Genomic DNA, 24,251 nt, shown 5'->3' on the forward strand with positions numbered 1-24,251 from the left:
TGCTTGGAAATAGATACCGAGGGGATGTCAGGGGTAAGTTTTTCACACAGAAAATGCTGGGTGCATGGAATGCACTGCTGGCAGACGTGATGGAAGTGGATACAATAGGGTCTTTTAAGAGCCTCCTAGATAGGTACATAGAGTTTAAAACTAGAGGGCTACGTGCTAGGGAAATTCTAGACAGTTTCTAGAGTAGGTTACATGTTTGGCACAATATTGTTTGCCAAAGGGCCTGTAATATGCTGTAAATATCTATGTTCTATGTATTTCACCTAATTCGTACCTTCCACCACAGTTCTATGTATCTAGCACATCATTGTCTGACACTTCCAGCAGCTACAATGTGATCCCACCACCAGCCACTTCCCGGTTTGCACATCTTTCCCAACCCATCCCCCCACTTTCCCCTCTCCGGGGGCTTCTCCCAGAAACTGTAGAAGGCTGCAGCAGAGCACCTTTCTCCTTCACCCAGGACCCTGAAGAGCTCTTCCAGGTGAGGCAGAGATTCACATAAATCTTCTCCAACCTTGTTTATTGCCTTCTGTGATCAATGAGGCCACTTCTACATTAGTGAGACCGAAAGTGCAGATTAGGCAATTTATTTGCCAAGCACCCACACTTAGTCTCACATTTACTTTTAATTCCCCTCCGCATTCCTGCACTGACCTGTCTGTTCTTGGCCTTCTCCGCTACTGGGTGAGGCAAAGTGCAAACTAGTAAAATATTTGACTTGGGAGGTCTAGACCCAGCAGAAAATCTAAAACAGAATTTTCCTTTTACTCCTGTCTTGATTTACTCACTTCCTCCTGAATCCACCAACTTCACTTCATCCTGTCTCTTTCCCCCTCCACACAGTCCTTCCAGTACTGTTGCCATCTTCCTTTTTCGGTACCACGCTCCACCTTCCTTTCCTGTATGATTCTATCATATATAATCCTTTGTTGCCTCCTCCTAACATATCCCTGCCTCTGTCACTATTTCCACTCCCCCTCCTTCACCTGCCTATAACTTATCCACACCTGGATCTACCTATCACTTGCCAGCTGTTTCTCCAGCTCCCCTCCTCACCTCTTTAGAATGTCTATCTTTCACTCCAGATGAAGGGACACAACCTGAAACATTGACTATCCATTTCCCTCCAGTGATGCTGCTTGAGTCACTGTGTTCCTCAGTAGTTTTACGCACCTGACAAAATCCACAGATGAACACTGCCTTGAATCAGGGGCTAGACACACATTCTGGAGGGAACACAGAGCGATACATCACTTTCTCCATCTTTCTAGGGAGGCAACTCACTAATTATTGTATCATTGTTAATGAGCAAACTTAAAATGGCCTGTTCCCTGGTTGGCTCCACAATGTATTCTAAGAATCCAACCCGCATACACTATGTAGTTTGATTTCTCCAGTCTACAATATATATGATTTAAGTCATCTATTACTATTGCAGTGTCTTTCTTGCAAGCCCCCAATATATTTTTTGATTTATACTCAGCCCTAGTGTTACAGAGATGATCTTTCCCTTGCTATTTCCTATCTCCACTCAGATTGATTCTGTGCTCTGAGCCTAGATTTGTTTTTTTTTTCATTATTGTGATGATTTCATCCTTAGGGTAACTCATAACAATTTCCTTTCTGCCTATAATTGTGAAATGTTGTATCTCAGCCTGGGTCATCTGATAAACATGTCTTGGCAATGTACTTTTATTTCTCTTTGAGCCATCAATGTATCCATCCTGTCACACATGCTGCATGCATTCAGAAAAACAGCCTTTGTTTTATATACTTTTCCTACCTTGACTCTTTTAGAAGTGGCAGTCTTTGTCCAATCTATCTTTCTTGTCAGACTGGTTATTGTTACTCAGTTCCTTATCCTGCCCCATTGCTGTGTCCTTTCTCTTCAAAAGGTAGGCATCACAATCTTTTACATACACATTCATAGCTTCGGAGGGCAATGTTACCTAACTATGCTATGCATGTATCATTTCTACATTCCTCTTCACTTCCTCTACTTGACTGGCCCTCTGCACCACAGTCTTAAGTTGGTTTGCACATCTTCCCTGTTGTCCTTCATCCCATCCACATAAGCTGATGCTCCTCCAGCAGTAACTGCTGGAGTCCCATTCCTGCCTCACTTCTGGTCCCTCCTTCCGTCCCTATCCACCGACTAAAACCATTTTGCTTGCACCAAGGGGCGTGAGTACTTTTTGTTACAAGGTTCCAGATATTCTTCCCGTACCTTGTGCTGAATCCAGGTCATCAGCTTTGATCTGAGGTTCTTCAAGCTGAGCCACTGAGCTTCAGATTACTCAAGTCTTGTCCTTTGTGGTTTCACCATCTTGCATCAGTTACATCCAGAATACGTAAGTGACAATCATGCCTCTGTTCTACTTAATCAGTATTATTTTTGATTTGCTATTAATAATTGATAATTAATCTTTGGTCTTTTATAATCTCACTCTAGGGTATCAGGGTAAATTATCTTGATCCTGCTGAATTCTGAGCCTGTTGTGAAACAGATCTACCAGAAGTTCATCTATTAGTTCCTCTGAGCTTCCCTTCTCCCCAGAATATTTGATCACTGGAGACAAAACCCTTGACTTCTCTAATCTCATAGAATCAGAATCAGTTTTAATATCTGATGCTCTGGAAACATGCCTAACTCACAGTCATTCCTCCTCTTAGAAATCTCCAAACCTGGTGACATTTATTCAATTATCCAATTCAAGCATTTAACCAGTCTTCCCCCCCCCCATCTTCCCCCCCCCCACCCCCATAACCTATTATTTTAAAATCTCTGTGCCTAACATTAATTCCTTGTTAAATAACACTTTATATTAAAAATATTTTCTTTGTTTTCCAATCCTTTATGACCACGCTCTCTTAGCTCTTTCCTCCAGCTCTATCACACCAAGCTGCTTTCCTGATCACCCCTAAATATAATCATTCTATCAGTGGCAGTCCGCCTTTAAGTTCTTGAATTGCTGTCCTTCCTCCCTTTAGACTATTATTAAAAACGTTGGCTATTTGCCCTAATAGCTTATGTATGTTTGTGTTAAATTTTCTTTTGATCGTTTTCCTGTGAAGCAGCTTGGGATGTTCTGTTTATATTAGAAGTTTCAAACATATACAACTTGTGTTGTTGGTGCTGAGACGATGAATGCAGGACTTTTGGAATGTCTGCCAAGGCAGCAATCAATTAATTACTCATGTTCTTCAAGCTCGTTTTCTCTGAGTGCTCTGATCAAACCCTGGGAGAAATTAGACAATGCAGTACAAATCATAAGCTATATATTCAGTTTTAAAACAAACTTTTCTATCATTAGGTAATTCAAACAATTCAGTGCATTTTTCTACTTCCTGCTTTGCAGTTAAAGACAAAACAAAATGTTGATTTCTTTTTTAAACACATTTTTATTCAGGAGACACCTTTTAAGCTTTAGTAAAGTGCACAAATAGTCAACCAATCTAAACATATTGCTTGATTTGTAACTCTTTATACACAATGAAATAGAATTTTACTGTGGTAGGTATGGAGCACAGTGCCAATATGAATAAAACATCTTGATCTCAAAACTGTTTGACTTAGAACTAAGCATTGTGAATGTTATTTGAACAAAAGAAATACTTACACAAAGATTTTCATAGCAAGTAATTGATAGAAGTACCTATTTTGCTGTTCTTAATAGTCAGATTAATTTAATTTAAATTAAAAATGCAATCAAGATACTAGAACTAGCCACATTTTATTAAATTAAATTTTTTTTATTTCAAAATATGCAAATTTGATATCACCACACTGAACACTTTTCAACAGGATTCATTGGAGCTCTTTTAGGACAATGGAATACCCTTCCAAATTCATCAAATTGCGAAACACTTCCAATCACCCTGTTAAAATAAAAAAGGAATGTAACTACTTGTGCGATAGACAACTCATTCATTTAACTTTGTGTCCTGCAAGTTTTGTGCTCAAGCAACATAAAAACCATATAATGAAAGAATAGAAATGAGAAGGGGTTTCATTCTGATCCCATTTAGGTGATAGCACTGTTTCCTCAGACTAGGAAGCAAAAAGACAGACAGACAGACGTACTTTATTGATCCCGAGGGAAATTGGGTTTCATTACACAGCTTCCCAGTTCCCATTGCTATTTGGTGATCTCTCATGTAAGACTTTTGTTGGGGGGGGGAAGAAAATTGGGCTTGGGTGTCTGCCGTAAACTGCTGTTGGGACAACCCTACTGTCAGCAGGACACCAAAATCCGCTGTGGATAACCATGGATCACTTTAAGGTTACAGGAAAACGTAATCGTTCTGACCATCAACAGGACACCAGGAGCATCAGCTGTAAATGTCTCAGCATATTCCTAACCATCACAAGTGCAGGGTAAAGGTGAAATTCTGAGTCAAGATATGCACATTACACTTTCCATTCCTTGAGTGAATTCACTATTTTTCACATTTGTCAACTTCATTTAGTTAAGTATTCTCTTTTTTAACCCTGCTTTAGCCATCTTAGTAAAGTTTTAATATTCTGATGAAATATTTAATTAAGTTTTAGACCGTCTAAGAAAAATAAAAGTGGAATCTGTAATGAAAATTAAACTTAGGAAATACCAAATACGTACAAATTGATTGCAGTAAACTAATTCACTTCATGATTGTTAGTTAAATGTATTACTTCAGAGGCTTCCCTGTCATTTAAAGGAGAAAATGTCAATTCATAAAGCACTTGGAGGCTGCGGGCCAAATGAGGGGAGGTGGGCCAAGCTCACTTGGACCACACAGACAAGTTGGGCTAAAGGGTCTTTTTCCATCTGTAAAACTATGACTAATTGGATGGAAAAATTATTAATTGTATTTGAGTGCTGACTTCATAATCTTAGACACAATTTCAAAATTATAGAAGATTTTAAGCACCATTTAGCTCAACTTTTATTCTAATATGACGTTTCTACTGCTGGAAAAGCACTGGAGTCGGGCTACGGATAACTGTGCATCACTTTAAAACTACAGGAAAACACCAGCATTTGGCAAGAAATACAGATGCAGTGCAGGTTTTCCTTATCAATCCACCAAACCAATTTTTACCATGTGATTCATTTTGGTAAATGTGTGGACTTCTTACTTGTTATTTATTTAAAAGAATGTAATGTTCTCTCATTTCAAAGCATTTAAGTACATTTCAATGATGCTTGAATGTGTTAAGAATATTCTCCACTAATTTACCAAAGCATTAGGCAAAACAAATTCACAACTGCAATAATTTTATCTGGGACAAAAGAGAACTGATTTAATAGATTGTATTGGAGAGCAATGTGATGTGAGCAGTATCAGTTGGCCTTTATTTATTGCTATCATGCTATATATGTTGTGCTTATTTTGCTTATTGAATCTTGCTCTTCTCTACCATCTGTAAAAAAAAAATCATCAATTCACTTATGGATCTGGCCACCTCTAGGATCCATTTGACCCAGTAAAGATTAAGAACTGAATCATATGCTTTAAAACCAGAACAAATGTCTTGTCTTTGGGACTCCAACATGATGTACAACTTTTACTTTGCTCTTAGCTTTTAGAGAAATGTTAGCATGATTTGAGAATGCCAGCGTGAAGGAAGTTTGACAATGAATGAAGAACTGATGATTGAGTGCACTGATGTTTATTTATTAAAGACAACACAGAAAAAGCATTAACACAGGAGCAAACTGGAAAAAACAAGGAAAATTATGAACATAATTTGGAGAATATATCAGCAAATAAAAATAAACAATAGGCTTGATGGATTAAAACATTGTCTTTGATAAAAATTCAATTTATACTGAGGGGTGAGGTGCCCAGGACTAATATAGACGTTACCTCCAAAAGGCCATCATCCTTTTAGTTAGTTCAATGGATATGTGCTCTTTCCAGATCACTAGTTTTATTACTAATAAACTGGTCATCTTATAAAAAAATCATAATCAATGTACACAAAATAGATTGCTGTATTTAGCAGATTCATTTCAATGTTTAAATATATTTTTCAGTGCCTTAGAAAAAAATCAAAGAGAATGCACAAAATAATTGAAGGTGAAATGGAACACAGTTGAAGAGGACAGATACAGACTAATAAGATTTAAAGGCCAGTATTGCAAATCAAATAACCAAATTCTGAATAAAAACACAAAATAATGGAACAAACAGAAACTTAAATTTAAGCAGAACATTTCTGACTGAATGTGGGAATGTCAAAATAGGGTAGGAATATAGATGAGATTCCATTTTGCATTAACACAAAGCAGGGCACATTGGTTAAATTACATAAAGAAGATACAGCATATATAAATTAGAATAACTCAAAATCATGTTGCTTATGTCTGATTGTACTATAGAAAGAGTGCAGCAGAGATTCACCTTGTTTTGGACAATACATGTGTCATATGAAGAGAATAGACTCTGTATCTATTGTTTAAAGTTTAGAAAAGTAAGAGAGAAGCACATGAAAATGATCAGAGAACTCAACAAGCCATAGGCATGAAGGATAATTTCTTTGTTTGAAGTACCTGGAATGAATGGTCAATCCCTCAAAAGAAACAACAACTAATCTAGGACTGGAGTGAGGACAAAGTTCTTCACTCACAGAGTTATTGATACATCCAAAAGTGAGATCAATAGATTTCTAAATGTTAGAGGAAGTAAGGGATATGGGGAGAGGGTGGAAAAGAAGTGTCCAGGTACAAGATTAGCCACAATCTTACTGAATGGCAGATCTGGTTTGAGTGATTGAAAAATCTACCCCTGTTTCTAGATTTTAGGTTTCTTATGATCTTATGAAGATCAAATTTTGAAACGACGAGAAGGACCACATATCTCTACAATAGGTTGGACATACCAGGAAGGAGTAAAGTGTAATTACCATTAACTTAGTTTTGTTTCGTTTAAAGATGGGAGGTCATCACCCTCTAATGGACAGTAAAAGCCTTGAAGATCTGGTGCAAGCGAGCAGTGGTTCCTGGATGAGCATTTTGAAGAGCACTGTAGTGATTAGTGCCCAGAGAGTGTGCTCGAAAGGAATTGTAAACCAAACTGAAACCTGGAAATATAGACTTCAACAGAATATTTCTGACTGAGATTGCATTGTTGATAATCTGTTGATGATGTTATCTGATCAATACATTAATTAGAGGGAGAGAAAAAAACAAAGGAATAAGTGAAAGCTGTAAATTACAGGTCAGAGCTTCAGGTCATATAGTGTAAATGAAAAGAGGAAAACAGTGTTAAAATTAAAAATAGATAACCTGTTTGGTTCAGATATAAACAGAGGAAGAAACTTATACTCCATCTGGGAAGCCTCTAACCCAATGACATGAATATCAATTTCTCCGTCCTGTGATAAAAATAACAATTTTCTTTCCCCCTCCACTCTTCTATTTCCCACTTGCCTCTTATCTCTTCTCATCTGCCTATCATCTCCCCATGGGTTCCCCTCTTCCTTCCCTTTCTCCTATAGCCCACTCTCCTCTCCTGTCAGATTTCTTCCTCTACTTTTTCCACCTAGCTGGCTTCACCTATCACTCTCTTTTCCCTTCCCCTACCTTTTTGTTCTGGCATCTTCCCCCTTTCTTTCCAGTTCTGAAGAAGGGTCTGATCCCTAAATGTCGACTGTTTGTTCATTTCCATGGGTGCTGCCTGGCCTGCTGAGTTCCTCCTGCATTTTGTGTGTGCTGTATGTAATTGGTGGATTTGATAACAATCCAGGGTAGATGCAAAATTTTCTGACGGAAGATGAAGTTTTCCTTGGTATTAAGTCACATTGGAACAATGCAGAAGCCATATTGAGGGTGGGATGGAGAGTTAATGTAACGAACAACTGAAATTTCAGGGCCATCCCTGCAGACTGAAGACAGGTAGTACACAAAGTAGTCTCCCACTCTGCATTTAGTTTCTTCATCATAGAGGAGATCATATGTAAACACCATATGCAAATATAGAATGGAAGAAGCATAAATTAGTTGAAGGAAATCCTACACAATTTCTGTCACTTTTAATGAGAATCCCTCCACAGATTTGCTCAACCCCCACCCTTCCTCCAGCAGCCTGAGGGACCAAACTTTCATACTCCTTATTCCACTGTTTATCTTCACTGAGAAGTTCCCCTTCTGGGGGTATTTTTCCTATACAATCATAGGATGTGCAACACCCACTCATTCACCTCCTGCCTTCCATACTCCAGGGACCCAAATCATCCTGTAAAGGTTAAGCAACACTTCACTTTCACATCTTCAACTATGGTGTATGGCACTGGGTGATCATATTGCTCCCTCTCGTTCCTAATTCTGAAGGAGGTTTACAATCTGAAACATTGACCCTTCCTCTTTTCACAAATACCCTGGCATGCTGATTTTCCAGCATTTTCTATATTTACCGCTAAGCTCGAATTCTGCTGAAAGGAAATCATGGTATCTTTGGAGTTGCTGCTCCTAGGGAACAACATAATTACATTTTGGGACTTATATGATCATTCAAATAAATATCGTGAGAGATGTGCAACTGTGTTATCTCCATTCTGTACCAACACGCAAGGTCAGGATTTGCTCGATTTACTCCATTGACTCTTGATGCCATGTGAAATGGGTGAGCAAGCCTCTTGCTTTAAAACCAGTTCCAGCCAAGGAAAACAGACTGCATCAACTTCAAAACAATTGGAGTGGACAATAAATGCAATCAAAATGGCAGATTTCATATCCAGAGAACAGACAGAAAAAAAAGTATATTTTTGCAAATTTAAGCTATATCCAACAGTATTTTTGAAAAACAACCACTGCAGTTCATTTATGTTTTGGCTGTATCTGCACTTTAGTTTGAGGAAATATATTTGGAAAATATTGCTAGAGGTGTATATAAGAAAAAAATCACCATTATAAATGCAAGTATTAATTTATACAATGTGTTCATATAAAATTAAACTCAGTATCATGTGCAGCTACAGCACCTTATTGATTCAACATCATTGAAGGAGTCCTGAATCCACCATTGGATTATATTAAGCTGCTTTTATTTCATGCATTATTTAAAGCAATCAAGTATTATAATAAATACCTGTAGTGCTCTGGGGCGTGTTTGTCAGTAAGCAGCTGTAAGTATATGGATTGTGATCGTCTCTTCATACACCAGTTCTAGTGAGGCAATGAAACAATTTAAAACACAATCAAGATTTAATTGCGTAGCCTATATTAAATATCACAATAGCAAATTAAGGATGCAATTGTCTGAAGTTATTTCTGCAGGAGATAATTATACATTTTTGATGTTATATTTAGTGGAAACTTTATTTGTCAATGGGTAAAATAAATGTACAAATTCCTTAACTTCCCGAAAGTAACCATATTTTAGATGTCCTGTAGCAAATTTTATGCAGGGTTACAGTGAGATGCGGCATCTTCCATTCTGGGGAAGAAAGTTTTCCATAGCCTGTAGAAAGGTGACTTTAATCATTGACGAGATTCGTCTATGGCACCCATAACAGTAAGAAGTGGAGTGGCATTTAAACAAGCAGGACAGTCTAATTTCAATTCATTTTGTAGATGAAAAGTAGACTAATCTTCTGTCACACAAAAAAATAAAAAACACCTAATTTTGCCAATGGTAGTAATTGACCGAACATTAGCAAAATAAATGCCAGGTAATTCCTGCTCAGGCTGTGTAATTACATTTTGGATTCAAGGCTTAGCGTGAAATTCATATAAATAGTAAGCAATGGGGAGGATACTGAAAGACTTGAACAGGCTGATGACACCTGTCACTGAGAAGTATGAGGAGATACTGTTTTTGTAGTACAGTAATAACAAAAGAAGCAAAGCAGCAACCACCCCCGAATGGTATACGGACTTAGAGGACGAGGAAATGGGGACGTGGTATATGCTGCCTTTCATTAACTCCCCACTAGTTGAGGAAGAGAGAATATGTGTAGGCCTCTGTTAGTCTCGATAGACCATGGATTTGCACCTTGGCAAGTTTCCAGGGCGCAAGCCTGGGCAGGGTTGTATGGAAGACCGGCAGTTGCCTATGCTGCAAGTCTCCCCTCTCCACGCTACGGATGTTGTCCAAGGGAAGAGCATTAGGACCCATACAGCTTGGCACCAGTGTCACTGCAGAGCAATGTATGGTTAAGTGTCTTACTCAAGGACATACACGCAGCCTCAGCCAAGGCTCAAACTAGCGACCTTCAGATCACTAGACAAATGCCTTAACCATTTGGCCATGCACCAACACAAAGTGAATATAATGTTCCTATGTTCATGGACTGAAACAACACACTGATGAAAGTCAATGTAAAAATTATGTAAAGTTTCAGAGTGCATTGGGAAAGTTATCAGAAAATTTGTCTATGAAGGTTCTCAGTCATCCAGGTAATTGTATATCAGACAGTAGTAAGTCAAGGCAACTCGACTTGCCGTGTTGTCTAGAACATGTTTCACCACTCATGTGAGAGGCTTCTTCAGTTTAGATTGATGGTGGGCAGTTTTACGGTTTATAAACTTTGAGTTGTTTAAAGGTATAGCAATCACATGAGGGTTGTTAAGAGTCATAGAGGCAATGAGAGGGTCATTAGTCTTATCTTTGCATGAATGGAGGCGTGAACTGTTGTGGAGACACTGGGGTAGAGATGTTAGGACTGCATTGTAAGTACTGTAGCTGATTGTTGATGACATACCCCATCCCCTCTGTTCAGGGTTGGGTTTTCCAGCTTGACAAAGATGACTTCTTTAACCCCTCTTTCAAATTACCTGTCCTCCCTGTCCCTGGATCAGAACTGAAGAAGCCTCTCAGATGAGTGGCAAAATATCTTCGAGACAACACGCAAGTCCAGTTGCCTTGATTTACTACTGCTTGATATTTATCAGAAAATTATATGAGTTCCTTAATTTTATTAAAATTGTTCTTCCCTTTCATGTTGCATTCAGTTCTAGGCACGGTATTTTTGGAAGAAAGACAAACTTTAGAGACAATAATTGAATAATATGAATATATTTAATAATGTGCAGAAGAGATTTAATAATCTGGGTTGATTTCTGCAAAATAGAGATTGTTAAAAGAAAATGCAACAAACAAAGGCATTCAAAGATTGGGTATTGTACATAAAAATAAGTTTTCAACACCAGATTATTGATAGTTTAACAAATCTGAAGATGATTGCTAAAGTTCTACTGAGTGACAGGAGGATTTTTTTACATTAAAGGTTTGATCTCAAAAGCACTGATATCAGAGAGCAATGGAAGCTGATTGAACTTTGAATAGTTACATTCAAGAGATAAGCATCTGCCCCCCTCACTGGAACCCCTGCAGTTTGCGTACCGTCTCAACCGCTCAACAGACGACGCCATTGCCACCACCCTCCACCTGGCCCTAACACACCTGGACAAAAAAGACACATACGTTCGGATGCTGTTCATAGACTTCAGTTCAGCATTTAACACAATCATCCCTCAGAAACTGATTGGAAAGCTGAGCCTACTGGGCCTGAACACCTCCCTCTGCAACTGGATCCTAGATTTACTGACTGGGAGACCTCAGTCAGTCCGGATCGGGAGCAGCATCTCCAACACCATCACACTGAGCACGGGGCCCCCCAGGGTTGCGTGCTCAGTCCTCTGCTGTTCACTCTGCTGACCCACGACTCTGCTGCAACACACAGCTCGAACCACATCATCAAGCTCACCAATGACACGACCGTGGTGGGTCTCATCAGCAAGAACAATGAGTCAGCTTACAGAGAGGAGATGCAGCGGCTAATGGACTGGTGCAGAGCCAGCAACCTGTCTCTAAATGTGAACAAAACAAAAGAGATGGTTGTTGACTTCAGGAGGGCACAGAGCAACCACTCCCCGCTGAACATTGACGGCTCCTCGGTAGAGATCATTAAGAGCACCAAATTCCTTGGTGTTCACCTGATGGAGAATCTTACCTGGTCCCTCAACACCAGTTCCATTGCAAAGAAAGCCCAGCAGCGTCTCCACTTTCTGCGAAGGCTGAGGAAAGTCCATCTCCCACCCCCCATTCTCATCACATTCTACAGAGGTTGTATTGAGAGCATCTTGAGCAGCTGCATCACTGCCTGGTTCGGAAATTGCACCATCTTGGATTGCAAGACCCTGCAGCAGATAGTGAGGTCAGCTGAGAAGATCAGGGTCTCTCTTCCCGCCATTACGGACATTTACACTACATGCTGCATCCGCAAAGCAAATAGCATTATAGAGGACCCCACACACCCCTCATTCAAACACTTCTCCCTCCTGCCATCTGGGAAAAGGCACCGAAGCATTCGGGCTCTCAAGACCAGACGATGTAACAGTTTCTTCCCCCAAGCCATCAGACTCCTCAATACCCAGAGCCTGGACTGACACCTTACTGCCCGATTGTCCTCTATTATTTATTGTAATGGCTGCACTGTTTTGTGCACTTTATGCAGTCCTGGGTCGGTCTGTAGTCTAGTGTAGTTTTTTTTTTCTGTGTTGTTTTTTTACGTAGTTCAGTCTAGTTTTTGTACTGTGTCATGTAACACCATGGTCCTGAAAAACGTCGTCTCATTTTTACTATGCACTGTACATAGCAGTTATGGTCGAAATGACAATAAAAAGTGACTTGACTTGAAGGGGAGGGAGAATAGAAACTAAAGAACAACAGTAGTGTACAGGGAATGAAACTGTTAAAAGTGGGCACTGATGCAATGAACCAAGTGGCCTGATAGTCGGTCAGTTTTGGGCCTAGCACTTCAGTAGTTCCCAGGCTTAAGAGGGTGCAGTGTAGATAGGTGCCTCTGTTAGAGTACTTGGGAGATCAGATAATGTGGGCTGAATTGGGGTTGTTGGGATAAATGAACTGTCAGGAGGAGGACTCGGTGGCAGATGATTGATTGGATAGTTGTTGGGACAACATGTGGATTGGAAGGGAACTCAAGGTGAGTGGGTGAAAGATGTGAGCAACAGTCGGGATTATTATTGTAATGGGACTTAATAGTGCCCCAGTCTTGCACTCCACTGTGAAATCCTATTTGTTCAGGTAGTGCCCAGTGACAGTTGTTGCTCCTGGAACAGCTTGAAGTAATTTTCCTGGAACGATTGAAAAGTAACACAGCACAGGGAATGGTAATTTGCTGTGTATCTGGTAAAGATGTCACAATGGAAAATGCCCAGCTGAATCTGGCATTGAAGTGAAACAACCTGGATACAGTTATTACTGTGTTTCACTCTCAGGTAGTTATATTTTTCATTATTAAGTGCTGAAGTAAATGGTGCCATATGACCACATTTCTATAAAAGTGGTTCCAGTTTGAAGTTTTATGGAGAATAATTCTCCTAATTCATCTGTTTATATTCAGAGCTAAACAATGGCTTTTGGAACCAGTTATTCATTGCTCCTTGTCTGATACTAGCGCAGTACTGTAAATCTGCAAGGATTAGTCTAGTAGGGCCAGGTTTGAGGAAACGTGACAAGATAATACTTCACATCAAAAGTATTTGCCAGTCAGGTTGCCTTCCTCTTTGTCAGTTTGAACTCCATTTATGTCTAATTTCAGAGAATGCTATTAATACTTTGATTTCCCTTGGCAACTCTGAATTACTCCGTTACAGCAAAATTGAATAAAAATAAAGTTCTGATTTGGATCACAAATTGTGTCATATAGCAGGTTCCTCTCATTGTTCTGATGGGCTAGCCCTTCCTACATATAGACTTCAAACACAAGTAAAAAATAAATCAGCTGAGACTGTTTCAGTGTCATGCAGACACACCCAACTCATCTCACACAAGATGTGTTCTGTTTGTGTATCTTGCGTGCAGGAATGCGTAAGTTCTGGGAAAAAGTAAGAACTGAAAAGAGCCACTAAGTAAAAGTTCAGCAGCAAACGTGCAAAACATACGAGATATGCAAATAACAAAAAGCACTAATTGATGAATTAGTGTATTGCACGAAGACTAATGTCTGGGATGTTGGAGGAAGATGTTGCTCGGGAGACAGATGTTTCCTGGATGGAACATTTACAATGAGTCACTAAACATTGTTTTTACACACCTCTCCTAATAACTATTAATAATGTTAGCAGTGGGAAGGAGTTTGCAAGCAGATTGCTAGTTCCTGAGAGAGAAATCCAATTACTTTTGCAGAACTTTGGTAAAATAAGAACGCTGAAGGATTTAGACTTGAATAAACATAGCTGGTACTCTGAGATCAAAAATTAATTTCCCTTCACTTGAGATTTTGGAATGTATTTTTCCGGGTGATTTACAGTACATTTCCATTAACTTTCTTTAAATCACTTAGACCAGGGAAGATATTTGATTTCAGTCAGTCTCCAGTCTCCTGGCTAGGGCTAGGTGGAGGAATATGAAGATCTGAACAAAGGAAATGCATATTATTTCTGCCAAATCTTTCTCTGGATGGAGTCCTAAAACTTTGATTAATCTCAATTCAATGATCTATTACCACAAATGTCAGCTGAATGTTTGCTACAAGGGATACAAGGCAGTCTCCAGTTCTATGAGATTATTCTATATACCCTCCTTTTCAAATGGTGATGCAGCCTCAACACAATAAGCTATGTCCCAAAGTGTCACAAAAAGAACAGCAAAGTCTCCTGAACCAAGATTTACATTTTAAATCTGCCTTCCCTCACCCACTAGCCTCCTGCCAGAGATGTTAAGAACCAGCAATCTGTCTGCATTGCTAATATATTCAGGATTTTTGGAATGTAATGGAATCAAGGGTACAGGGAACAGGCAGGGCAGTGGAATTGAAGCCATTCAACTGTGATCTTATTGAATGGGGTAGCAAGCTATCCGTTATTTCCCTGGAATCCTGTATTTAATTTTCCTATGTTGACATAGCACATGACTACAACTGTCCACATGAACTGAACACTCAGAAGGAAATTCTATAATCATTCTGGGGGATTGGATTGGTTTATCAGGAGATTTTTTTTTGCCTCCATACGTGGGCATTACAGTAGAAAATTGGAATAACTTTAATGGCAATTTGATGTTAGGAACTCTGCGGAAAAAAAACTGTGCACTTTCATCGAAGCAAGACTGAGGATTATTTCATAGGGCAGTCCTGTGGTGCAGTAAAGGCTGATTTATACTTGTGCATACAGGCTATGCCGCAGCCTACGCTGTAGCCCTGATTTTCACTTCTGTGTCGCTCTACGCCGTAGCGACCATGCCTTGGTGTGCGCCAAAACGCTAGTTGGCGGTGGGGTTTCTATGTCACTGTGTTGAGTTTCTTCATGAGAGACATGGACGAGGAAATGCATTTCAAACATTTTCGCATGTCGGAAGGTAGATTTGATGATTTGGTTCATCTATTTCGCATCGGTGTACAGACATGGCAGAGAAGAAGCAACCGGAAATGCATAGGAGGAAATGAGATGCTACCAAGTGGACCAATCACAGTTGTTGCGATCTGCATCACCGCGACAGTGAGTTACTTTTCTGGGGAGGTGCATGTCACCCTACAGCGTAGGGTATGGCGTAGGTACAGTGTAGGGTACATAGTACCTATGGCGTAGATGTGACGCACATGTATAGATCAGCCTTTAGTAGAGCCGCTGCCTCACAGTGCTGGAGACCTAGGTTCCATTGGGTGCTGTCCACATTGAGTTTGGATGTTCTGCTTGTGATTGTGTGGGTCTCCTCCAGATGCTCTGGTTTCCTCCAGCATGCCAAATATGTTAATTTGACCCAATGAGTGGTAGAAGGTGGATGGAGTTGAAAATAATTTTAAAAAGGAGATTAATATAGGATGAGTATAAACTGAATGGTTGGAGGTGGTGTGGAGTCAAAGGTTCCGTTTCCATGTTGTATCTCTCTGCTACTCTGCTGTATTGATCGTCTAGTTTTAAAAGCCAATCATATAACTGTAACAGCTTTTGCTGTGTAAAAAAAATCTTTGGTCCAATGTCATGTTGGAACAACTGAGCAAATGAAACGATTGTGGGGAAAATGTATATATGAGGATTATGGTTTTGTAGAACAAACTTTAAGAGAATTATGTCAAGAACTATGTTTGTGAGAGTGCATGCAGCTGGATAAATATGAAAAATATTAATGTACAAGTTCATAGAAAAGTACAGTACCTATAAAAAGTATTCACCCCCTTTGGAAGTTATCAGGTTTTATTGTTTTACAACATTGAATCACAGTGGATTTAATTTGGCTTTTTTGACACCGATCAACAGAAAGAGACCCTTTCACGTCAAAGTGAAAACAGATCTCTACAAAGTGATCTAAATTAATTACAAATGTAAAACACAAAATAATTGATTACACAAGTATTCACCCCCCCCCCCCCCGCTTTAATATGACACATCAAATCATCACTGGTGCAGGCAATTGGTTTTAGAAGTCACATAATTAGTTAAATGGAGATAAGTTTTGGAGACCTGGGTGCAGTCAAGGTGTGTCAATTGATTGTAGTAAAAATACACCTGACTTGAAGGAGGTAAATACTTGTGCAATCAATTATTTTGTGTTTTATAAATGTAATTAATTTAGATCACTTTGTAGAGATCTGTTTTCAGTTTGACATGAGAGGTTTTTTTTCTGTTGACCAGTGTCAAAAAAGCCAAATTAAATCCACTGTGAGTCAATGTTGTGAAACAATAAAACATGAAAACTTCGAGGGGGGGGGGGGGTGAATACTTTTCATAGGCTCTGTATGTTCCAATAATTTAGCTTTAAATACTAGAGTTCATAGCACAAAAATGGACCAGGAAGCAAACTCTCAACTTGAAGTAGGTATCACAGAAATGAGCAAAGGGTTTTTAAGAGAAAGATTGAGGTGATTAATTTGGAGAGGGTAAACGCAACAAGGAAATGTATTATAAATGATCAACATTTCCATTTCCCTACTGAAAACAGAATGAATAGGTATAGTGGTTAATATTTCTGGTATTAAACATATACGCTCAGAGCCACTTTATTAGGTTCATCTATACAGCTGCTTGTTAATACAAATATCTAATCAGCCAATCATGTGGCAGCAACTCAATGCATAAAAGCATGCGGACATGGTCAAGAGGATCAGCAGTTAATCAGACCAAACATCAGAATGGGGAAGAAATGGGATCCAAGTGACTTTGACGGTGGTCCTACATGGAGTGTTTTGAGTATCTCAGAAACTGCTGATCTGCTGGGATTTTGCATGCATAACAATCTCTGGAGTTTACAGAGAATGATGTGAAAGCCAAAAGGCGTCCGGTAAGCGGCAGTTCTGTGGGGAAAAGAGCCTTGCTAATGACAGAGATCAGAGGAGATTAGCCAGAGTAATTCAAGCTGACAGGTAGGCAACAGCGACTCAGATAACCACATGTTATAACGGGTTTGCGCAAGTGTGGTGAACTAGATATACCTGTCTGACTGCTCCTGTGGCTCCTCCCAAGACCCTGCTGACTACCCCTGTGGCTCCTCCCACAGACCCCTGTATAAAGGCGACTGTGGCCTGCTGCTCTCCCTCATTTCCCCAGGATGTAGTGTTGTTCTTCAGTCAATAAAAGCCGATATCTCACTACCTAAGTCTCGGCGTGAGTTATTGATGATGCATCAATTTTATTGACTGAAAGTTACAACATGGAAACCGCTTTACGCCCAGAACGTCTAGACTTGGACCCCCGAGACCCTGGAGCAGCTCTTGCCTTTGAACACTGGCTGGTGTGCTTCCAATCGTACTTAGAGGAGGTTCGTGCCACCGACTCGGCTGTTCGGCACAAACTTCTCTTCTCGAGGGTCGCCCCAAAAGTTTATTCGTTCATCAGGGACATATCCACCTACGAGGAGGCGCTTGCCGCCCTCCAAAGACAGTACCTGCGGCCAGTAAATCCAGTTTATGCACGGCACCGCTTGGCAACGCGAAAACAGCGGCCTACGGAGTCGACTGCTGAATTTTTCCGCGAGTTACTGACCCTAGCGCGGGACTGTGACTGCAAAGCGCTCACAGCGGAACAGCATAAGGAACTCTTGGTCCGAGACGCTTTTGTGACTGGGGTTCGGTCAGTGTGTATCCGCCAGCGGCTGCTGGAAAAAGCTGATCTTACCTTACGCTCCGCGATAGAGACGGCCGATTCGATGGAGGCTGCGCAACTGTACGCCGAAGAAGTCCAACCGCGCGATTCCCCGGTTCCGAGCGAATTCGCCAACGCCGCAGCCAGTCGCGGTATCTCAAACCCCACGAATTCGCCAGGTACGAAACTCTGTTACTTTTGTGGGCTTCGGAAACATGCCCGGGTAAGCTGTCCGGCGCGCGAAGCGACGTGTTCCAGCTGTGGGAAGAAGGGCCATTTCGCCAAGGTCTGTAAATCTAAACCGCGCCCGGGGTTGAGCAGCGCCGCGTCTGAGACCTGGGGGCCGCCATTTTGCATGACCGGATGTGGACAACCATCTTTGCCGACGTCACCAGGCCCCGCCCCCGACTCGCCATCTTGCATGACCGGATGTGGACAACCATCTTTGCCGGCGTCACCAGGCCCCGCCCCTACCTACCCGTGTGCGACCTGGGAGCCGCCATCTTGCATGCCCGGATGTGAGCGGCCATCTTTGCTGGCGTCACCAGGCCCCGCCCCCGACACGCCCCGTTCAACGCTGGCTTCCGTGACCCTCGATCAAAGCGCTCCGCACCAGCTCGCAAGGTCGATGATGGCCATCCTGGTGGAGGGGCACAGGACTAGCTGCCTGTTTGACACGGGCAGCACTGAGAGTTTTATTGACCCGGCCACAGTGAAACGCTGCGGACTCGTGACACGGCCGGTCCGTCAGAAGATCACCTTGGCTTCAGGGTCGCATTCCACAGACATCCGGGGGGGTTGTGTAGCGACATTGGTGGTGCAGGGCACAGAATATCGGAACTTTGCGTTCCTGGTCATGCCTCGACTGTGCGCACCTGTGCTATTGGGGCTGGACTTCCAGAGCCATCTCGAAAGTGTGACTATGGCATATGACGGGCCCCACCCGCCACTCACTGTCAGGAATCCTCAGTTTGGTGGGACTTCGCCATATACTCCGTTACCACACGCACATACACCCCGAACCCCACATCCCGCCCAGCACCATGTCGATAGCTGTGCTGCTGACACTATTTGCAACCTCTCCACCCTCAAGATCCCTCCCCCATCGCTGTTCACCAACCTGACCCCCGACTGTAAACCTGTGGCAACTAAAAGTAGGAGGTACAGTGCGGGGGACAGGGCCTTTATTCATTCAGAGGTGCAGCGGCTGCTCAGGGAGGGGATCATTGAGCCAAGCACAAGCCCATGGCGGTCCCAGGTGGTCGTTGTTCGGACTGGGCAGAAAAATAGGATGGTTGTGGACTACAGCCAGACCATCAATAGATTCACGCAGCTTGACGCGTACCCCCTACCCCGCATCGCGGATATGGTCAACCAGATAGCTCAGTACAAGGTGTACTCGACAATTGATCTGAAATCCGCTTATCACCAGCTCCCCATCCGCCCAGAGGACCGCCCCTACACCGCCTTCGAGGCGGGTGGCAGGCTCTATCACTTTCTGCGCGTCCCGTTTGGTGTCACAAATGGGGTCTCGGTCTTCCAGAGGGAGATGGACCGGATGGTGGACCAGTACAAACTGACGGCCACATTTCCCTATCTAGATAACATCACCATCTGTGGTCGCGACTGGTCGGACCATGACGCCAACCTCCAACGTTTTTTCCAGGTGGCCGATGCTTTGAACCTGACTTATAACAAGGACAAGTGTGTGTTCAGAACCACACGACTCGCTATCCTTGGGTATGTCGTGGAAAACGGGGTCATTGGCCCTGACCCCGACCGTATGCGCCCCCTGTTAGAACTCCCTCTTCCCACTACTCTCAAGGCCCTCCGGCGGTGCCTGGGTTTTTTTTCCTATTACGCCCAATGGGTTCCCCATTACGCAGACAAGGCCCGCCCCCTGGTCAAGTCTACCACCTTTCCCCTCTCTGCCGAGGCCCGCGCGGCCTTCAGCTGCATTAAAGGGGACATTGCCAAAGCAACGATGCATGCGGTAGACGAGACCATTCCCTTCCAAGTAGAGAGTGACGCCTCTGACGTCGCGCTGGCTGCTACCCTCAATCAGGAAGGCAGGCCAGTGGCGTTTTTTTCTCGTACCCTTCAAGGCTCTGAACTTCGGCACTCCACGGTGGAGAAAGAAGCCCAAGCCATAGTGGAAGCTATTCGGCACTGGAGGCACTATCTCGCCGGCAGAAGGTTCACCTTGCTGACCGACCAGCGCTCGGTTGCGTTCATGTTCAGCAGCCAACAGCGGGGCAAAATCAAAAATGATAAAATTTTGCGATGGAGAATAGAACTCTCCACCTATACTTACGATATCCTGTACCGGCCTGGCAGGCTCAATGAACCGTCTGATGCCCTATCCCGGGGACCGTGTGCTAGTGCCCAGCTCGACCAGCTGTATGCCCTTCATGCCCAACTTTGCCACCCGGGGGTCACCCGGTTTTATCACTTCATTAAAGCCCGGAACCTGCCGTACTCCCTGGAGGACATCAGGACGATGACCAGGGACTGCCAGATCTGCGCTGAGTGCAAACCGCACTTCTACCGTCCTGACACTGCGCAGCTTGTCAAGGCCACCCGCCCTTTTGAGCGACTGAGTATTGACTTTAAGGGCCCCCTTCCCTCCACCGACCACAATGTCTACTTTCTCAGTATTATTGACGAGTACTCGCGATTCCCCTTTGCCGTTCCCTGCCCCGACACTACTACCACGTCGGTCATAAAAGTCCTGCGCCAGCTCTTCACACTGTTCGGATATCCCTGCTATGTCCACAGTGATAGAGGGTCCTCCTTTATGAGTGACGAGTTGCGCCGGTTCCTGCTTGCTAGGGGCATAGCTACTAGTCGCACCACGAGTTATAATCCCCGGGGGAATGGCCAGGTGGAGAGGGAGAATGCCACGGTGTGGAAGGCCATACTTTTAGCCCTTAAGTCACAAGGGTTGCCGGTCTCCCGATGGCAGGAGGTCCTCCCTGAGGCACTCCACTCTATCCGCTCCCTGTTGTGTACGTCCACTAATGCCACCCCTCACGAACGCTTATTCTCTTTTCCCAGGAAGTCTGTCACTGGGACTACCCTGCCAGTTTGGCTGACGTCCCCGGGGCCAGTGCTGCTGCGTAAACATGCGAGGAGTAATAAGTACTCACCACTGGTCGAGAAGGTTCACCTCCTGCATGCTAATCCCCAGTATGCCTACGTGGTCTTGCCTGATGGGCGGGAGGACACGGTCTCTGTCCGCGACCTGGCACCCGCCGGAGCAGCAGACCACTACCCCGAGCACTCCACGGTAACTTTGCACCCTGTACCCGAAGTGACTCCGCGCGCACCGTGCCCCACACAGACTCCGTATGCGTCTGTTCCAGGGCCCTCGCTCACACGCGAGGGATCCCTGACACCTCCTGTTGGGACAGAATTAACCCACTCTCCGCCTTCGGAGCACACACCACCTCCGGCACCTGTGCCGTCATCACCTCCGGCTCCTGTGCAATTGCAGCCGGAGCTCCGTAGATCGCAGCGAACGATTCGACCACCTGATCGACTTAACCTGTAAATATACTTGGGAATTTTTTTTAAACAAAGGAGGGGTGAATGTGGTGAACTAGATATACCTGTCTGACTGCTCCTGTGGCTCCTCCCAAGACCCTGCTGACTACCCCTGTGGCTCCTCCCACAGACCCCTGTATAAAGGCGACTGTGGCCTGCTGCTCTCCCTCATTTCCCCAGGATGTAGTGTTGTTCTTCAGTCAATAAAAGCCGATATCTCACTACCTAAGTCTCGGCGTGAGTTATTGATGATGCATCAGCAAGAGTATCACTGAACGCATAACATGTTGAACTTCGAAGTGGATGGGCTACAATGGCAGAAGATCATGAACATATACACAGTGACCACATTATTAGGTGCAGGAGGTATGTAATAAAGTGGCTACTGAGTGTAGCAAAGGGGTTATACCAGAATTTTTCTGGCACAGTGGCATATATAGATGAGTTGCTACCTCACAGCTGCTAATCATGACCAATGGTGCTACGTGTGGGGTTTCCAAGTTGTCCTCTTGACTACGTTCCTCCCAAATCCCAAAAGTGTCAGGTTGGTAGGTTGATTGGCCAATATAAATTGACCCTAATGTGTTGAGAATGGTAGAATATGGAGAGTAGTTAATGGAAATCTGGGGAGAATAAAACAGGTTAGGATAGGATTGGAGTAAAAATGAACAGAGTGAAAGGCTTCTTTCTGTACTGTTTCTCTCTATGACTCTGTGACATAAAGGAACAAGGAATCTGGTGACCTGTCGGAATTGTGGACAAGAGGCACAAGATCAGCCAGGATCCCATTGAAAGGGAGAGCAGGCTTGATGTGCTTGAACCCTTCTAAGTTATTGTCCAGTCATAACCTGACTTCATACTTTTTAACTTGTGAAGGTTATGGGAATGTTGTGTGGTCCCGTGGCCCTGAAAGTAAATGATTGTGCAGGAGCGAAAAACTGAGATTAGCTGAATAGCACTTTCTTTTACCCAGCATAACATGTTCATTCCTGTGCAACAGATCTCTATGATTCCTTGAATATGGATATTTGAATACAATAAGATATTGCATTCCTACGCTTGCCTGATCAATTCATATTATACACGACCTTTTGAATTTTCTGAGAATGCTTACCGAGTCCCAGAGAAACCCTTTCATTGATTCAATCAATAACACTCAGACCAAATCACACATACAAATCTATCACCCCATAGGGATGTAAACAATTTCTTATTAATGCTTTTAATCTTCAAGGAAAGCAATTGTTTTACCTGAGCAAATGCAATAAAGAGAAGTTGATTATGGGTGTATTTAAGGCCCGGAAGGGGACGTTCAGGGCCGTGATCCCGAATCCATTTCTGATACGCCTGGAATATAAGGAAGGTGACTATTGGCTATGGTTTATAGCATTTCACAAAGTGAGAATTATTTATGTGGATTACAAATTTACTTACGTAGTAGGCAAGTTTAAGTCCTCCCATATCAGCAATGTTTTCTCCAAGTGTGAGTTGGCCATTGACCTGCAGAGGGAGACAAATAGAGTTGAAGGATATTGATCTGGGATCATCACCAGATGCACATTAATTCTCTTTAAAATTCAATAGATTTTTCATTGATGTCACAGGTATCCTGAAATTGGATGGGGGTTACATGGGGTGGCTGTTTGAAATATTGACTCCTCTTTCTCGTTTTGCTTTATCATTTTTCTATTATGAAATTTTGTTACCAGATGGCAGATTCAGAATCAGATTTGTTATCACTGACTTATATGACATGAAATTTTTTGGTCAGCGGCACCAGCACAATACAATAACATAAGATGACCGTAAATAGCAAAAATAAATAAGTTGTGCAACAAAGGATTAACAAGCTAGTGTTCATGCAATTAGCTATTTATCATGATTGATATTATAATTAGCACATGCTGTCTGAATGAGTTGCCCCTTCAGCTAACTTGCCTCACTCGGTAGACTTCAATGCATATGCACAATTCAAGGAAGTGACTCTTGAGGGATCAACACACTCCCATTTCAAGGAAGACTGAAGAGTTACTTTCACTAGTTGCCCCATCTTGGTGCAAACATGATGTGGGAATTTGGATTCTGATACTCAGAGAAGTTTGTACCTGTTGGAAAATCTTCCCATTCAAATCACATTCTCTTGAATTTGAATTTATTTAAATCTTACATCCATCCCTCAATGTGAGGGAGTAAAACTCTTTGCATTATGACTCCATCACAATGTACAGACGTGTGAATTTTAAGTCTAATGGCTTTTGGAAAGAAGCTGTCCTGTAGCCTGTTGGTCCTGGCATTAATGTTGTGGTACCGTTTGCCAGACAGAAGCAACTGAAGCAGTTTATGGTTGGGGTGACTGGTGTCCCTGATGATTTTCCAGGCCTTCTTTCTGTACCTGCTGCTGTAAATGTCCTCAGTGGAAGGAGGTTCACATCCACAGATGCGCTGGGCTGTCCGTACCCCTCTCTGCAGTGCCCAGCGATTAAGTTGGTGCAGTTTCAGTGCCAGGTGGCAATACAGCCAGTCAGGGTGCTCTCAATGGTGCCCCTGTAGATTTGGGGGTTCATGTCGAGCTTCTTCAGTCGCCTGAGGTGGAAGAGACGCTGTTGTGCTTTTTTTGCCACAAAGCCGGTGTGTACAGTCCAGGTGAGATTATCGGTGATGTGTATA

At 42.7% G+C, this 24,251-nt stretch overlaps 1 protein-coding gene across 1 annotated transcript in view; it reads right to left on the reverse strand.

Annotated features, from left to right (window-relative positions):
- Positions 1–3,415: 3,415 nt before the first annotated feature.
- The window catches only part of ecel1 (endothelin converting enzyme-like 1), a 129,306-nt gene continuing 108,470 nt past the window's right edge, over positions 3,416–24,251 (reverse strand). Inside the window, exons 14-17 of the mRNA XM_073041190.1 lie at positions 23,019–23,084; positions 22,836–22,931; positions 9,085–9,161; positions 3,416–3,891 (exon numbers count right to left, since the gene is read on the reverse strand). Coding sequence (XP_072897291.1) covers positions 3,792–3,891; positions 9,085–9,161; positions 22,836–22,931; positions 23,019–23,084 — 339 coding nt within the window. The 3' untranslated portion in view covers positions 3,416–3,791. The remainder of the gene's footprint in view (positions 3,892–9,084; positions 9,162–22,835; positions 22,932–23,018; positions 23,085–24,251) is intronic.

Source organism: Hemitrygon akajei, chromosome 3 (genome assembly GCF_048418815.1).
Source record: "Hemitrygon akajei chromosome 3, sHemAka1.3, whole genome shotgun sequence".
NCBI lineage: Eukaryota > Metazoa > Chordata > Chondrichthyes > Myliobatiformes > Dasyatidae > Hemitrygon > Hemitrygon akajei.